Source organism: Amphiura filiformis, chromosome 8 (assembly GCF_039555335.1).
Source record: "Amphiura filiformis chromosome 8, Afil_fr2py, whole genome shotgun sequence".
Lineage (NCBI taxonomy): Eukaryota > Metazoa > Echinodermata > Ophiuroidea > Amphilepidida > Amphiuridae > Amphiura > Amphiura filiformis.
The window spans coordinates 46,709,652-46,727,185 of NC_092635.1; the positions used below are offsets into that span (position 1 = coordinate 46,709,652).

At 39.0% G+C, this 17,534-nt stretch overlaps 1 protein-coding gene across 1 annotated transcript; it reads right to left on the reverse strand.

The window, feature by feature from the left end:
* Nucleotides 1-1,677: 1,677 nt before the first annotated feature.
* On the reverse strand, nucleotides 1,678-14,535 carry LOC140158277 (eukaryotic translation initiation factor 4E-1A-like). The gene is made up of 7 exons (XM_072181387.1): nucleotides 14,469-14,535; nucleotides 9,997-10,208; nucleotides 8,570-8,633; nucleotides 7,362-7,475; nucleotides 5,377-5,516; nucleotides 4,356-4,410; nucleotides 1,678-2,955 (listed from the first exon to the last, which is right to left on the reverse strand). The coding sequence occupies exons 1-7, from the start codon at nucleotides 14,496-14,498 to the stop codon at nucleotides 2,896-2,898; spliced, it is 675 nt and encodes a 224-aa protein (XP_072037488.1). The 5' UTR covers nucleotides 14,499-14,535; the 3' UTR covers nucleotides 1,678-2,895.
* Between the last annotated feature and the right edge of the window lie 2,999 nt (nucleotides 14,536-17,534).

Consider the following 17,534-nt stretch of genomic DNA (forward strand, 5'->3'; position numbering starts at 1 on the left):
TCTGGATCTGTAGGGCCCGTAGAACAGGGTTTTTTTGTCGCCTAATGCATTATTCATAAGAAATCACAAACATGACAAATATCCATCTTTGCCTATACTGTGTCTAACTCTCAAGTTGACAGTAACGCCATGTTGAATGTTATAGCATCAGTGTATGGACAAACAACACGTCTTCTATGCATGTGTATACGACCAGTAGGATTAGGTTAACGAACACAAACTGCCACAACAACATCTAACATGGCATTAATATCAACTTACCCACATTGATATCCACCTCATTAACATTCATCTCAGACTGGAGATGATTAGGGTTGAGCCCATGTGTTAAGACAAGACAAGGTGGGTTACAATTCAATACAAAAAGTCCCATTTCCTCCGGGCAGAGCGATCATTGGCGATATGTTGTGGTTTGTGGAACATGTCACATCTGCCTTGCTTTAAGTTTGTGGAAAAACTTGCTTACTAAAACATTTCTCAATCAAGTTTGGCAGTATTTGCAAGCCTTACTGGCATTATTAGGCAATCCTTTATGAAAAAAAATTCAACTTATGCAGAATTTATTAAATGATATTGGTTGGCATTTACATTAAAGTTCCAAGATCTATTCCAGTTGAAATCTATTCACCCCTTACAGAAGACATGACCTTAATCTCCAACTCAGGGAGTGTGAATTTCAAATGGGACAACCTGAATGGGTGATTCCACTTGAAATTCACACTCCCTGTGTGGTAGATGAAGGTAATGTCTTCCATAGTGGGTGCATGGATATCCACTGGAACGCAGCTTTCAATAAAATTCAAATGACATGATCATAACATATTTATAGTAATACCGATATACTTTTTTGAATTTTTTTTAGAAGAACAAAGCTTGAATAAAGCCATTTCATCCAAGCGTAAAATAACCGGCGAGAACTGTAATATTAGAACAGAGAATGGCAAATGCACCGTATATCGCAACAGAAAAATGCACACAAATATGTTGGAACCAATACTAGCTACAAATATTCATGCGCAATGGTCACAAGACCTGCATGCAAGATGGGTAACCCATAATGTAATTGTTTAAGAGTTCCCAGTTTGCCATAAATCACTGCTGTAGATTACAAGCAAAAGGTTAATTGAATCCCTCTGACAAGACTACATTTAGGGATTCAATCATGTTTCACCGTTGTTCATCACCGATTAACAGCGATGCGTCCGCGTCGTCTGCGTGGTTTACTTCGCGAGGGCAGCGAAGTAAACCATGCAGACGCGCCGGACGCGAGTTGTTAATCGGTGATGAACAACGGTGAAACATGATTGAATCCCTTTCAACAACGAAAAGATGCTAAAGATTGTATAATTCACGATTATTTTACGAGGAATGTCAGTTAATCATTGCCACTCAGCCTTACAAAAACTTCGATGATTTCTCTGTTGATATGAGCAATAAAACTAAAACGGCAATGTTTAGCCGCTACCTGGAAAATACTACCTGGAAAATACTGAATACTTGCAAGCTGCATGCATACGCACAAAGGTTCCAGGCATGACGAATTTTACGGCGCTCTCGCGTAGCGCATAGTCTCGCTTTCGCGTTCACAAGATACGCTACAGTAAAAGTGTGGATTCATCACGGATTAACAACGGTTGGATCCTGTACAAAGGTATAGGAAGAGTTGTTGAAAATGTCATTATTACTGTTACATAGCAATCTGATATTTGCAACGTTGCTTACTCTTCCGGCTTGCATGTGACGCAAAATAAAAGCGATACGTCACTGCTCTGGGTATCTCTAATGACATTGTTACTGTAAAAATGGACATTTTCATGCTAAAATTGATTTCCACTTTTTTTTTTGGCGTTCCAAGCCCTTACTGTGAAAATAATACAAATAAACAAACAAATTCCTTTTGTGTATAGGTCATTGAATGTAAGGAAGCTTAGTCATATATATATTAACAAGTGAAATCAGTTCAAAATTGACAAAGTGCAAAAAATGCATTGCATGAAAAATGCCCCCTATGACAGTAATTCTGAGTGCAACAATTTCTGCAATCGATCCTAGTGACAAAACTTTACAAACGCTGACATTTACAAAGGCTCAGTTGTAAATACATAAAATAATTCACCAGCAGATTATTCAAAATGCTTTAAGGCTGTACTGCACCCCTTGATAAATTTGTGACTATTTTTGCATTTTTCTCAAAAAAATAATAACACACTGGCAACAAAAGTTACGTATATTATAGGGGTAAGGAATCCAGTTACTACACTGGAATTTCTCAAGACAAGCGTTACGTTATTTATCATAAGAAAAGAGGTCCCACTAGAATGTACCTCATTTCTTAACATAGTAATGAACCACTTGTCTTGAATCACTGAAATTTCAGTTAAGTAATTAGATTCCTTGCCCCTATAGTATATGTAACTTTTGTTACCAGTGTGTAGATATTTTGTGAGAAAAATGCAAAATTAGTCATAGTCACAAAATTTATCAGGGGGTGTAGTACCACCTTAAACACTCACATATTTTATCATACTCCTCACATAAATACCACACCATAGATATCATTATAAAGTTGAAATCAAACAAGCAAATATATATGATGTTATATTCCTTATTTCAAAAACAATTACAGAAGTATGACAAAAAAAAAAAGGATAAAAGGCGATAGGTAACCCTATCTCCTACCAAGAAATCCAATTTGGCAACACTGGCAACCATGGCTGGCAATCTGGCAACTCTAGCCTCCATGGCTGTCCAGTAACATTAGTAAACCTGTAGTCTATACCCTACGTTCGTTTCCATAGTGTGGTGTAGACTGCAGGGCCCGAAGCACAGCGTCTTTCGTTTTAATTCTCTCGTGCTATCTACAGTTGTACAATGTCTAGCTATAGAGGGCACTCATCATACCACGAAGCGGTGTTTTGCTGTGGAGCCGTGTTTTGTCATTGTATCTGCATGTGCCTAGGTGAAGGTAAAGAAATGCATGAAATTGTTAACTTAAAGCCATTACTTGAAAAAACTGATGTGGAAATGACAGTCGATATAGTCTATATCTACCTTGAGTCACCGGCACTAAATTTAGAGTTCAGCGTATGCTGCATTGGCTTAGCGTGATTTCTTGTGTGTACATCTTGCGGCACATTGATCGCGCGCGTAAAAGTATGTACACGCACCAAGTAACGCTAAGCTAACGCAGAACACGCTGAACTTCAAAGATAGTGCCAGTGACTCGAGGTAGATATATAGACTATAACTGACCAGTTGTAATCGTACTACTTAATGCGGCGTATATCCACGTTTGGAAAGGCGATTTGTCTGTACGCCAGGGATGCAACTGCGTGGACGCACCAATTCAAATTTGCCACTGCCAAATCAACATGGCGTTGACTCGCACTTGGGCAGACTATACACACAATTTGTTTAAGAGGAAACATATTTTGGATGTAAGATTTCAAATAAGGTGTGAGAACATAATCGCTTTCACCCGGCACCAAAATCTGCCATTTGATGGGGTTAAGTGGTGAGATGAGGCAAAGGGAAAAAAATAAATCAGGTTTTAGGCCCTATATGCCCACCTCTTGCCATAAAATAACACTCGGTTAAGGTCCGTTCGTACTACACCGCAATTGCTTTGCGTTGCGGCACTGCATCGTACTGCAGAATACTGCATTGCGATATCGCAATGAAGTTAAATACATTTTAACTTGGAAATGCGACGAGTTGCGGCACAAATTAATTGATATATCGGCAACACAACGCACCGCACCGCAAAGTAGGTGTGGCGTAGTATGCATGGACCTTTAGCCTCTTGTATAACATGACCGGAAGGTACTTTTAAGCTGAAACTTGTCCCCTGGCACACCATCTACGCATCTCACACTTGTATACCAGAATACATGGATCAATTATGTTGTAACTCTTGGTTGGTTTTAAAAGCAGCTCCCACTTCAAACAAAATCTACCATAAATGAGCTCTACTGTTTCACTTAAGTATTTTCGTAGTGCCCAGGTCAAACCCCATTATTTTTCCCTTAGATGGGGCTATCAATCAGAGTCATACACCTTTAATCCTTGCATTTTATCATTCACACACCTTTAATCATAATATTTTGCCTTATTTTTGTAAGCATTTTATGGGAACCGATCAGAAGATAAATCACGTCCTATAAATGAAATTAGTTTCCCTAGTGTGGTCAAATGGTACAAGGGATGGAAATATTGACAAAGAAATGATGAATGTTTACATAGATTACAATTACGCTGTGGAGGGAGGGATCAGCATGCTAATTTAAATTTATAAGACATCATCGATCTTTTGGTTTGTTCCCTGAATTTCTAGAAAAACAAGAGATCATACTTACTTCAAATGGAATTGAAAATCTTGGTGGGAGCCCTAACCTCTCTTTGAATTTTTTTCTGTTGATAGAAATAAATAACACAAACAATTTAACCATTTGAGGTAAAATACCAAGTTCTGTTTAAAAATACTCATCAATGGTCTTGCAAGGAAAACATGGGCAATTGTTAACACCATTACTGTACACACAAAGTAAAGTTTGTGCCAAAAGCCTGGCATTAGCATATGATCGTGCTTCAATAACCAAAGAGACTTGCAAGAAAATGTTTACGTTGCATCTGCAGTGGTGAGGCTTGCTGCAAACACTTGGGGTCCATATGTTGCATTGGTGTGGCAACAGCAAGGTCATGCTCCCCTTCATCCCGCCAGTACAAGGGGTGTCAAGTGCATGATTTTTCATAGTCGGCCTATCATAGTGACTTCTAAAGTTTGTTCGGCTTATATAAGGCGGAAATTATTCGGCTTTTGTTACTGCGCACGTCAATAAAGTCCCAACTCACGAAACTTCACATAAGCATGTGTCAGTCACGCATTACGCAACCGCACAACTATCGTAAGCACTGCGCCCAACAGCGTGCACACCATTCTATATCAATCCACGGTGTTATGAATCTGATTTTTTTCGCTTTATATAAGGCGAACAAACTTTTGGGTTTGATGGCATTGTTGTGGAAAGCAATATTTCCAATTTATCTGCCTTGCTGACAACAATAAATAACACAAAACAAAGTCACAGCTCATAAATATTCAGAGTAATTTGCCACAAGTAGAGCATAACAAGTGTGTACATGATCGTCTGCAACTTTACAACAATTTGCATGTACAACAGACGCTTCTTACGAGTCATGTACACCCTCTGTTGTGCATGTACATCACACTCAGGGCACGCATTCGTGATCACACAGGGTACCGAAACTCTGAACATTTGTGATACCAAGATTAAAATGATAAACTTTGCGCAGTATCTTTACAAAATTCAATTGTCAAAAGGCGCGTGTCAAATTCTATCCCTGCATTGTACTTACCCTACTTTACAAACTGGTTCTTCCTTTCTCGACTCGCCAGTCCATATTGCTATTTTGTTTCCTTTGTTTCTCACATTTATAACAGCACCATTCACTATTTCGGATTCCTCTTCGAATGCTTCCCCAACCATCAGTAGTAGCTACAGGATAGGTTTGATGGAATTGGGTCATTAAAAGGGCATTTTGTGATTCTATACTATTTTTCACCCATATATGGCAGTGACGTCAAAGCGTTGAGGCAGCTGTTTAGCATCTATGGGGCATCTTTAAGCAGTTGCAAGCGCTTTTAAGCTATCGATTTGAAGCAGAAAAAAAAAAAAAACACATTGACATCACTGTCACAAATGGTATAGTATCCTCTATTTAGATCATGAGTCAATAGATCAGAGATGTCACAGGCTGACCCAAAAAATCCTGAACTTGCGAGCGTGCGAATGAAGCTCTCGTGCAACACGGCCGGGGGTCGCTTAAGGGCCCCGGTGGGGTCCAGGGGCGAAGGCCCCCGAAGCCAGATGGTTTCTGCAAAATTTAGCACCACAGTAAAGGCCATTTCAGAGGGTAAAAAGAACAGTTCAAAGCTCCTGGCTTGTTCTACACTTTTAATAAAAGTGCTTCCTTCTTCCAGAAAACATGCTTTAAAGTTTTCAGTTTCCTATACTTTTATGTAAAGAGACACTCTTAAAAATAAAAGTTTTTTGGCTTTATTACATGGACAATATGGCTGATGTTGATAATTTATAAAAAAATTTAAAAAAAATTTAAAAAAAAAAATTTAAAAAAATTTTTTTTGAAAATCAGAATTTTTTTAAATCCCCAAAATCAGGAAATCCGGATAAATCCGGAAATTAGAGAATAAACGATAGGAATTTTTATTTTGCCTATCCTCTACCGTGTGATAGATTTACAGGCAGGTCCAATATTTTGAGTAGTGGATGCCGGCGCAGCCGTATCCACTACGATAAAAATATTGGACCTGCCTGTCGCTATCATAGGTAGAGGATAGGCAAAATAATAATTCCTATCGCTTATTCTCATTCTTAGTCAGTTAAATATTATTTTAATAACTGTAAACAATTTTTTTAAAGCAAAAACTAAGTTACCGTCATAAAAACTCCCCTCATTATAAAATGAACGAAACTTGTTTACAACTTCACGTATTCTGTTGCGCCTACTGCTAGCGCGTCGCGTATTCCGCACTAGTCTCACGCATTACAGCGCAATACATACGCCGCACCTCTACAAGCGTGTAAGGCATTATCAAGACGCATGATGACGTGGGGTCGTCTACGGCCTGATAAACGGCACCAAATCTTGCGATTGTCCAATCAAAATGTGTCTCTGAACTAGACCACTCCCACTGACTAAGAATGTGACATCTCTGATAGATATCACAGGCATGAGAATGGCTCCTTTGAAAATTGCCTAAAAAGCGCATGAATTCAGCCTTAAACGGCCCAAAACAGGCTGGGGGAAAAAATTAAAATGTGTAAATTTGCACAATAAAATAGTCTGAACTCAGACAAAAGCCTAAAAATTCTCATGAATGATATCCAAGAAAAAAGCAGATTGCCAAATTTTCAGTACTTTTGGGGAAAACATCTCTGGTTTCAGTTGTCTTTTATTGCTGCTGCTGCTGTTTCCCCCCAGTTTTTTAAAAGTGAAGTTTATTATTATTTATGGGTCATAATTTTTTTTAATTTTTAAAAAACGTGCACCTCCAGTTGAGAATGCCTGGTAATGGTATCCACAATGCGCAACATGTAGCAGTGTGGTGAAAATTGTGTGAGTGAAAAACACATTGGAACAACTCTACTCTTTGCATCAAAGGGGTACACAGTCAATATATTATACATGTACATGTGTCAAGTCTTTAAATATCCATTAAACTAGCAGTTGGTTACATGTACAGCTACTTGGTTGGTATTTTATAAAATTGTTATAAAATGATGAAAATTAATTTTTTCCAACTTAACAGATAAACTCACCGTTTCTAGCCAGCATCGGTCTATTTCTGTTGGTTTGGATTTCTTATCAAAACTAACCAGCCATCGTCCTCCAGTTTTGTTCTTGTCATCCTCCCACATGGGTTTCACACCTTCCTGTGTATATCATCAAAACAAAGTACATGTTTTCATACAAAATTGTTAGGTACAAAGGTCTGGGGTCAAGGGTCATGCTTTATTGCTGAGCGCTCAGAGTAATAAATAAACAGATTGGAATTTTCCATGCCTGTGTACTCAAATTCAGCTGCCACCGGTACCGGTACAACGTTCAGACCTGGCGACATCGCGTGAAGTTTCTTTTGGGTACACTCGTGGTATTTGCGCTATTTTTGAGTTTGCTCACGCGGTACCTGACTTAGCGTCGAGCCCCATTGGCAACATGCCAAGTTTCCACGGTATGGCTGAGCGTATGTTTAATTAGGGCTGAGTAATATCTAATTTTATGATACATGTATGTGACCCAGCCAGTGGCATAACTAGGGTTGGTAGCGCCCAGGGCAAGAAACAAAATTTGCACCCCTAACCCCCCCCCCACCTCATCTTTCACACAGGCAGTGGCGTGGCTAGGGGTTGTGCCCCCATTCTTGAAACAATTGCGCGTGGAGCGCATGAAATTTTGGACAAATAAGGCCTACCACTAATTAATTTGGGTTACTAGTAGTTGAATATCGGTCTTAAAATTGACAATTTTGACTTTCATCGCTTGGAGGGGCGCAGAATCAATGCTGAATTGGTCAATTTGGCGGCCCCCTAAGGGTGGCGCCCGGGGCATGTTGCCCCCAAGAATCTTAGGGTGATTTCTTGTGTGTACATATGCGGCACATTGTAAGAATCCAAATGGATTTGCCCGCACTGCCACAGATTTCTAGGCTCTGGTATTGATTAATGGCTTCCCTATAGATGAGTTGACCTCAATGTTTATCAACAAAGGCAAGGGACTGGTACATCAATATGCTTGAGTGAACCACATGCAACCACTACACTTTTCAATAGCCTTGATGTGATGTGGCGGGAGTTTTAAAAACACGAACCCTGAACAAAATATGATTCGCGTGCATACTGCCAGGCAAAAAACAATGGAAATTGTGATGATGCGTGCGCATACTACTGCCAGGCAATGACATCAGAAGGCAACTCATCTATAAAGATGCCACAAATAAAATAAAATCTCTTAATTAATTTTGCCTTACCTTAAATAGAGCATAATCACAACCAGATTGCAATCTACTGGCAACAACTATGTGATTATATAATCTGAAAGAAACAACAAAGATTTTAAAAATGTTTATGAATGGTGAATCTGCATAAAAGACAACTATCATTATCAAGCATGGGGTATTAAGGGCTGGGGTATGAACGTTTGGACAGTATTTATTTTGGGACATTAGAGCACATCAGACATATCGAATTGCATTCTGAATACGAAGAATGTCATTCTGATATCAAAATATCATTAAAAATTGATATTTTTGATATTTAACAGTACTTGAAGTAAACTTTATAAATCTGATGATTGATACTTAAAGTGTATGTAGGTGGGATGAAAAGCCGACGATCAATTGAAAATTTTGACCTTTCAGTATTGAAAGATATGGATTTTTTTCCCAAAACACCCCAAAAAATTAGGTCTTTTTGGGAAAAAAATCCATATCTTCAGTATGAAAGGTCAAAATTTTCAATTGACCGTCGGCTTTTCCTCCCTGCTACATACACTTTAAGAATATATCATTCGATTTATATAATTTACTTCGAGGACTGTTATTATATCAAAAATTTGAAAAATATCAAATTTTTATAATTTGTCATAAAATTTGTATTATATTGTGATTTTCAAAAAATGAAAATTATTTCATATCAGAAAGACATGCTTCGTATTCAGAATGCAATTCGATAGGTCTGAGTTGCTCTCATGTCCCACAAAAAATACTGTCGAAACCCAATAAACGCTCATTTTAGATCCCTTAAGAGATTCATCCATGACACCATTATGTGTCAAAATTATTTGTACTGAAAAAATGATGAACATGTGCACTAGATTGAATAACGGGGGGGTCTGAACCAGAAAATTCAAAAATAGGGGGATCCAACTGTATTTTGTTGACATGACTCCCAAATGCAGTGCCTAGCGCTACCCCTGGAGGTGTTTAGTTTGATATGATACGAAAATATTTTACCTGATGACCCCATGTCAGTTGACATGGCTAAATACATGTAAGTTGTATGTTTGCTCAAAAAGTGTCATGCTTCATGATTTTCTTGTCCACTATTTTGACCCTCTAGCTTACTGACTGAATATATGTACAGCTTACTCCACATGGTTTATTTTGACACTCTAGCTTACTTAATATATACACTATACAGCTAACTGCACATGGTTTATTTTGACCCTCTAGCTTACTGAATATACACAGCTAACTGCACATGGTTTTACAAACTTCTCCAATCTTGATTTAAAATGGTCTTATTGCCCAGGGAACATTATTGTTTGCTTGACACACAGAAATCAGTTTCCTTCATTTATTTGTAAGAATTCTATCAGCATAATAACAGATTTAATTTGCTTTACTGGATGTTATATTTTAATTAGAGGAATCATATTTAATATAAATTGACTTACGCCCAGAAATCTTCTACTGTGTCAAACGAAGAAACAACTCTAAGGTTATCGGCCCAAGATTTGGCTTTATCATTCTTGAAGAACCACATAGACCATTTGTTCTGCAGTGGGTGTTTGACTAGGTCCGTTGATTCCAGTGCTAGAGCATCTCCTCCTTCAGGCTCATTTGTCAGTTCCATCTCTTGTCCTTCTTTCTTAGCTTTTGTAGAATCCTAATGATCACAAAATCAAAATGTAGATGAAAGCAAAATTAAACTTGTACACTACTCAAATTGAGTACACTCACCAGAGCGCTTTCACCGGGTCAACCAGGAAAAGCACTACACTACTCAAATTGAGTACACTCACCAGAGCGCTTTCACCGGGTCAACCAGGAAAAGCACTACACAACTCAAATTGAGTGCACTCACCAGAGCGCTTTCACCGGGTCAACCAGGAAAAGCACTACACTACTCAAATTGAGTACACTCACCAGAGCGCTTTCACCGGGTCAACCAGGAAAAGCACTACACTACTCAAATTGAGTACACTCACCAGAGCGCTTTCACCAGGTCAACCAGGAAAAGCACTACACTACTCAAATTGAGTGCACTCACCAGAGCGCTTTCACCGGGTCAACCAGGAAAAGCACTACACTACTCAAATTGAGTGCACTCACCAGAGCGCTTTCACCGGGTCAACCAGGAAAAGCACTACACTACTCAAATTGAGTGCACTCACCAGAGCGCTTTCACCGGGTCAACCAGGAAAAGCACTACACTACTCAAATTGAGTGCACTCACCAGAGCGCTTTCACCGGGTCAACCAGGAAAAGCACTACACTACTCAAATTGAGTGCACTCACCAGAGCGCTTTCACCGGGTCAACCAGGAAAAGCACTACACTACTCAAAATTGAGTACACTCACCAGAGCGCTTTCACCAGGTCAACCAGGAAAAGCACTACACTACTCAAAATTGAGTACACTCACCAGAGCACTTTCACCGGGTCAACCAGGAAGAGCAGATGTTATTGCAATGAAGGTGTTAAATTGCTCTGGAGGTAGAGTCCGAAGTTTACCGTTTTCTAAAATCCATTTTCCGTCAATCCATGTTTTAATGAATAAAGCTTAAAATGTATAAAGAATGATTATGATTGATATTCTCTCTCGATAATAGGCCGAATGTTACGATGTTTGGATGGATAGGGGGTTCATGCCAAGTAATATAGAGGTACATGTAGTCATTGTGACATCAACGCCGCCATCTTGTGGGTACGGAATGAATGAAGTCTAGCCAAGAATTTGCTCACCGATAGCTTCACATTCATTGCATTCAAAATCTAGTCGGATTCGCTTAAGCATGACACTGTGTAAAGCAATGGAAGTTCAGAAGTAAACACAGCCGATCACAAAAGGTGATTGCATCAAAAATGTTGCTAAAATTACACTTCAGCAAAATTTTAGACTGTCCAGATTTGCTAAATCTTGCTAAAAAGATACAGTTGACTCATCGAAATAACTTTCATCCAAATTTCAACATTAACAGAATAAATAACCCCCGGTGCAAAGCATTGCACCGCTGTCCGACCGAAAAACCATAGCAAAGTACTAGCATCGAATGCGTAACTATCGTGTGCAAATTCGAAGCTAGAGTTCTCGAGTAAACTATGCCGGTGAGAAATACTTGCAGTACACCTTTGACGAGCGCGTACATTTGTACTACCGTGATGCTGCAAAGAGCTAACAATGCTTACGGCGCAAAGTTCATTCATAAATTTCCACTCGCCAACACTGCAGAGTGCAGATCGACTCACCAGCCAATCAGAGGAGCTCATCTATATCTCATTATCTGGACCAGTCAGATTGACAAAGTGCATTTCAGCGCAATTATAGTACTACACGACGTACTTTTAACATATACGTCGAACAACTGAATATATGCACAACGTGTGGACCAATATATTTTTGTAAACATTTTTGACCTATAACAAAATGTATATTTTCGTGCAATTGTACAACTATCGTTTCTACCCTATGACCTATAAAAGTTACCTGTTATCAAAGTGTCCGCAAAAAACTGGTCATCGCAAGTATCTTTGATGCTGAAAACTAACGATATTCACGCAGGGACAGGCCGAAAACCTTACCTCGATCGTAGCCGAGGTAGCCAGAGACATCCCCGCCCATCCTTTGGATGGAGTAGATTTTGTTTTTGCTTGGGTTTAGATTTGTGATGCCATGTATTTCTGCTGTTGAGTATAATTTTGTTTGTGTGTGGGAGGCTCATGGATGTGTTTACATCGATGAGTCTCTCACACACTCTACACTGGCATCTCCATCTTTGGATGGAGATGGTTGTGTACCTTTGCATTTGGTTTCAGTGTGCTTTTTTGTTATATGAGATTATTAGTGTAATCTTTATTATCTTGCTGTATATTTGATGTATTGAATGATGCCGGTGTGAGGTGCACCGACAGTCCCCCTTGGGGATTTTGTCGGTGGGCCTCTCACTGGTGTTAGTGTTACTATTGCCATTCTAAAGTTGTTTGCTTGCAGCTGGTCTGCTATTTTTATGCATAGTATTGTTTGTATAATTTTTAAGTTAAAATCATATATTGTAAATTAAGTTTGGTAGTTTTTAAATCTGTAAAGCGCATTGAGGAATCTGAGATTCACAATGCGCTATATAAATGCTGTTTTATTATTATGATTATTATTTTCTGCGAAAGCGAGCGAGTGGTATAAAGTCAGTTTCACACCTGTGATTTATGGAGCCAAGCATATCATAAAATCTCTGAGCACATCCACAGCGCATTTGACAGATAAAAATGACATTTGCAATTCTGAGCAACGGGATTCCATGAAATTGAAGATTATGTAAGTTATTCTACAGGATCGGTAATAATTAACAGCTGGTCTGCTGTATTTGAAGTGCATATTGAAGTTTGTAAGTTTGTGACTTCGTATGTTATGTGCAATAGATATTACAGGAAGCTTAAATTGGGACGCTTTCCTGCAATTTGTCTGTCGCTTGCAAAAGTTATTTGGAGTTCAGGGCACGTGTGACGTGACCTCGCTGGGCATACATTTAAAGCCATATTATAACATTTCTTTAAAAATAGATTAGTATTAATTTTCAATAAAATATTCGCATTTACTGTCAGATATGTCCCCTTTTAATTTTGAGCCGAACAAGTGAGGTAAAGCAAAGAAAATCGGAATTTACAACTAGCGCCAATGCATGTCACGCCGGCAGTTATAATATGGTACGACCCTCTGGCGTGTGTGTGTCCCGCACGCCGTGTACGTAGTACTGTGTTGACTAAGGTAGGGACCGAGTCCCGGGAATTCGAGTCCCGCCCGGGTAGCCGAGTACCCGGGCAGGAATTCCATGCCCGGATACCCGAAATTCAACATTTTTTTTTTTTAAGTTTTTTTTTTTCGGTTTTGTAGTGTCCCTGGACCTAGACCTAAATGCTAGGATCATTCATGGTTGACCTAAAAAAAAAAAAAAAAAAATTTCAAGATGTTTTGTATTTATAATATGAAAATGGATACTTTGTATTCATGTCATACAGTACTCTATTAATGATTTCAAAATGCATTCAAATTCAATGCATTTTGAAATCATTAATAGACTATGACATGAATACAAATAACAAAAACCTTAAAAATTTTTTTTTTTTTTTTTTTTTTTTTTCGGTACCACCGAAAATAAACGAGTACCCGGCACAATATTACCCGAAAATCCCAACCCTAGTGTTGACATCACATCAAACTACAGCACCTTAACTTTAGTCTTGATTTTTGCAGAGAATCTTTGTTTACTAAAGTACATTACAATCGTGTAAAAACCTGAATTAAAAATTTTTTTGAGGGCGTTCTCCTCAGCAAATGTTATAATATGGCTTTAAACATACCAATGATACGCTGTTGTCAAAGATTTACTGCCAAATATTATAGCCTAGCATGTTTGATATAGTGAGACCTGGACCGGTATATACAGGAATCCACATGATCACCACATCAGTATTATTTTATTTATGTGTTCCTAATTCCTGGAATCCTGAAACTGAATGATTCCTGTTCATGGCTGCTGCTAGTGCTAGCCTGAGAGTGGAATGCGATTGGAAATTTGGAATACCCGTTTACCCTAAATTCTTCAGTTTACTTCTTTGTATGGTCTTTATTCGGAATAAAGGAACCACACCATTAACAAATATGACATATGAATGAATCATGCAATCAACATTTGAGACAACAGACGTTCAACATGCAATATGATTCGGTCATCGGTCATGCCGGTTTCCGAACACATGAACATGTTGAACATGTGTCTTTTTCTCCTTACATAACTACTTATTTTACAACCGAACTATTTAGTCAGATCATTAATAAGTTAAACAAGATGATTAATTGCTAATATACGATTACTTCAAGCCCACCAAAGTAGTTTTTTATGAGAAACATAAGCATAAAACGGAAATTTTACCTCAGATTGAGCAGTTTTAGCAGTGGCCATTTTTAGCAAATCCAATATGGTTTGAGTAGTCTTTCTGCAGTCTTAATCCAGCACGCATTGCAAGCATGTATATGTTGCAGACTGCACAATAGGTTAGACAACCTCTTTAGCAGTACTTTTTATCTACACTTTGCTTGCACGTAAAATGCTCTGTATTCGCGCTTGTAAACCCGTTGTCTGTCTGTCTCATGTACTGTGCAATTAGTTAATTGATAAAGAGGGCGCTCAACCAGTTAAAACAATGGTCCCTGCAATGGTCCAATGGTCAGGTCATACTTTTCTAACAGCACAGCACTGATGAACAGGCCATGTAGTCAAGGGGTAGGATCAGGCCCGTAGCCAGGATTTTTTTTTTTTTGGGGGTGCTGATTTTAAAAAGTGGACCTTTTTCCAAGGGGACAATTTTGTGAAAAGTTGACTTTCTTCCCCAAATTGTGACCTTTTTTGACCGAAAAAGCTTTAACCCCCCCCCCCACGGCTACGGGCCTGGGTGGGATGATTCATGCAGAAATTGTGTAAATAGTTGAAAAAGTTGCCATACAGCACAGCATGAACAGGCCATGTAGTCAAGGGGTGGGATCAGGCCCGTAGCCAGGATTTTTTTTTTTTTTTCTGATTTTGAAAAAGTGGATTTTTTTCCAAGGGGGACAATTTTGTGAAAAGTTGACTTTCTTCCCCAAATTTGGACCTTTTTTGACCGAAAAAGCTTTAACTGCTACCCACGGCTACGGGCCTGGGTGGGATGATTCATGCAGAAATTGTGTAAATAGTTGAAAAAGTTGCCATACCGTATAGGCCTAATATTACACAATCACCGTCAGTGCCGGCGTAACAAGGGGGGCAAGGCGCCTACGGGCCGGGCCCCGCATCGATTCTACGCCCGCACTATTAAAGCGATGACAGTCAAAATTTTCGCGCGCACAATATAGGCCCATAGTCATTTGAAAGATCAATTCAAGACCGATATCGGTATTTAACTTCATTAGGCCTATAGGCTAGTAGTATATTTGTGCAATTGTTTCAAGAATTATGGGAGGCGCCCTCAATGGGTATGTGCTGCCTACCGGCGCGGCGTTGCCCGGGGGCGTTGCGAAGTAGGGGCCTATCGGGTACAAAACGTTGTTTTGAAATACTCGGGGGTCATTGGGTACAAACAAAATGAAAAAGGTGGTCATTCGGTCAACATTTTGAAAAAAAGGGGTCATTGGGTATAACATGGCAAAAAAAGGGTCATTGGGTAGAAAATTTTGAAAAAAATGGAGCAAAATTCTATTTTTTGTTCCAAATTTCAAATAGGCCTACAAATTTTCTAAAATAGAGAATTTGAAAGTTTCCGCATTATTTTGTGGCATTTTGATGATGCAATTCTAGCCGCGACCAAAAAAGGGGGTTATTGGGTAGAACCACGATTTGATATTCAGACGATAAATCTTTGGATACCGGGGTAGAAAATGATCTCCCGTAATTGATTTAGTCTAAAGAATCCAGATTTGGTTCCTTGCACTTAAGAAATAAAGGGTAATGCATGATCCTTTACACGAAAATAATGTGTCCGAGGCAGTAAAAACGTAAATAATGGGTGAGGCGCAGCCGAACCCATTATTTAAAGGTTTTTACTGCCGAGGACACATTATTTGCGTGTAAAGGATAATGCTGCACCTTTATTTCTACTCTATTACCACAAAATAGTGTGATTTAAAGAGAAAATATCAAATTTTTTGCTCAAATAGCCTATTTCAAGTTGTTTACCTCAAGGTGGAGCACATACGCGTAACCAAAGCGTATGCACATTCCAATAACACAACCTAACATTCCATTCTCCCCTATAAGCAGGTATCCACATACAATAACACACCCCTGACATTCCATTCTCCCCTACATAAGCAGGTGTGCTGTTAGTCCAAGGTGCTCTGACGATAACACTCCGATCGCCAGGCAATCTACGTTGTAGTAGGCCAGTGTGACAACGAAAACGCTACGTGAACGAGCTAGTGTGCTGTGCGCTCTGCTGTGCGTTGTGATGATAGAAGAACATAAAGTTCGTTGCCCTTGACACTTATTCGCTAATTAATGGTCTGTCACGTGACGCGTTTCAACAAATCACAGTGCGCGATTTTGAATAATGGGTCGTGGGGGTAATAGAATTGAATATATAGGCCTATGTTCAACGGATAGGCCCCTATGATAGTGGCTGTGGATTCAACCTACCATGGCGATTTCTGCCATGAAGATATCGGGCGATGACACAGTGCGCAGTGCACAGCAGCAGATTTGCCATCTTCAGTAGACAACATTAACACTGATGCAGAAGGTACATGCATCATCATGTAGACCGGGATATAGACCAGGGTGGTTTGTTTTGTATTCCGCCGATTCCAAAATAATTGGGCCTACAAAACTAATTATATGATATTAAAAAATTATGATCTTGTTTTACCGGAGTTATAAAACATGTAGGCCTATTTCTAGTCGTTTTGCTGAAAATAAAATGACATAAATTGGTACTCAAATCAAGCCAAGCGTGCAATATTGATAAATTTTGTTATCAAATGAAAATCAATACTAAAACTTGCTTTGCATACTTTCACTCGTGAACATGGGGAATGTATTTCCCTCCCTCTCAATTTACATTGGTTCCATAACTTTCCTATGATACAGCTGGGACCTTTGCGATGCCTAGAGAATATTGCAAAGGACCCATTCATGTAGAATAATGACAGTACAAAACCATCACCAAGTTCACGTCGAATCACAAAGAATGGGGTTATACCTTGCTTGGGGCATGGTGGGGAAATTATAATAAAATGCTGTTTTTTAAAAACATACCTGAACGGTGAAATAGCCGGTCTCATGTGCACGACTGAATGTTAGCTGTATGTTACAGAGAGACAGACCTGGAAGAGAGATTATCACTGAAAAGGACATCTAGATAGAGGTAAGTAAAGTTAATGTCTTGTGTTTTTCACCATTTTGCAGAATATCCTTTTAGTTTAGGTACGGGACTGGATTTATATCAAAAACAAGAACTGTCTTTAA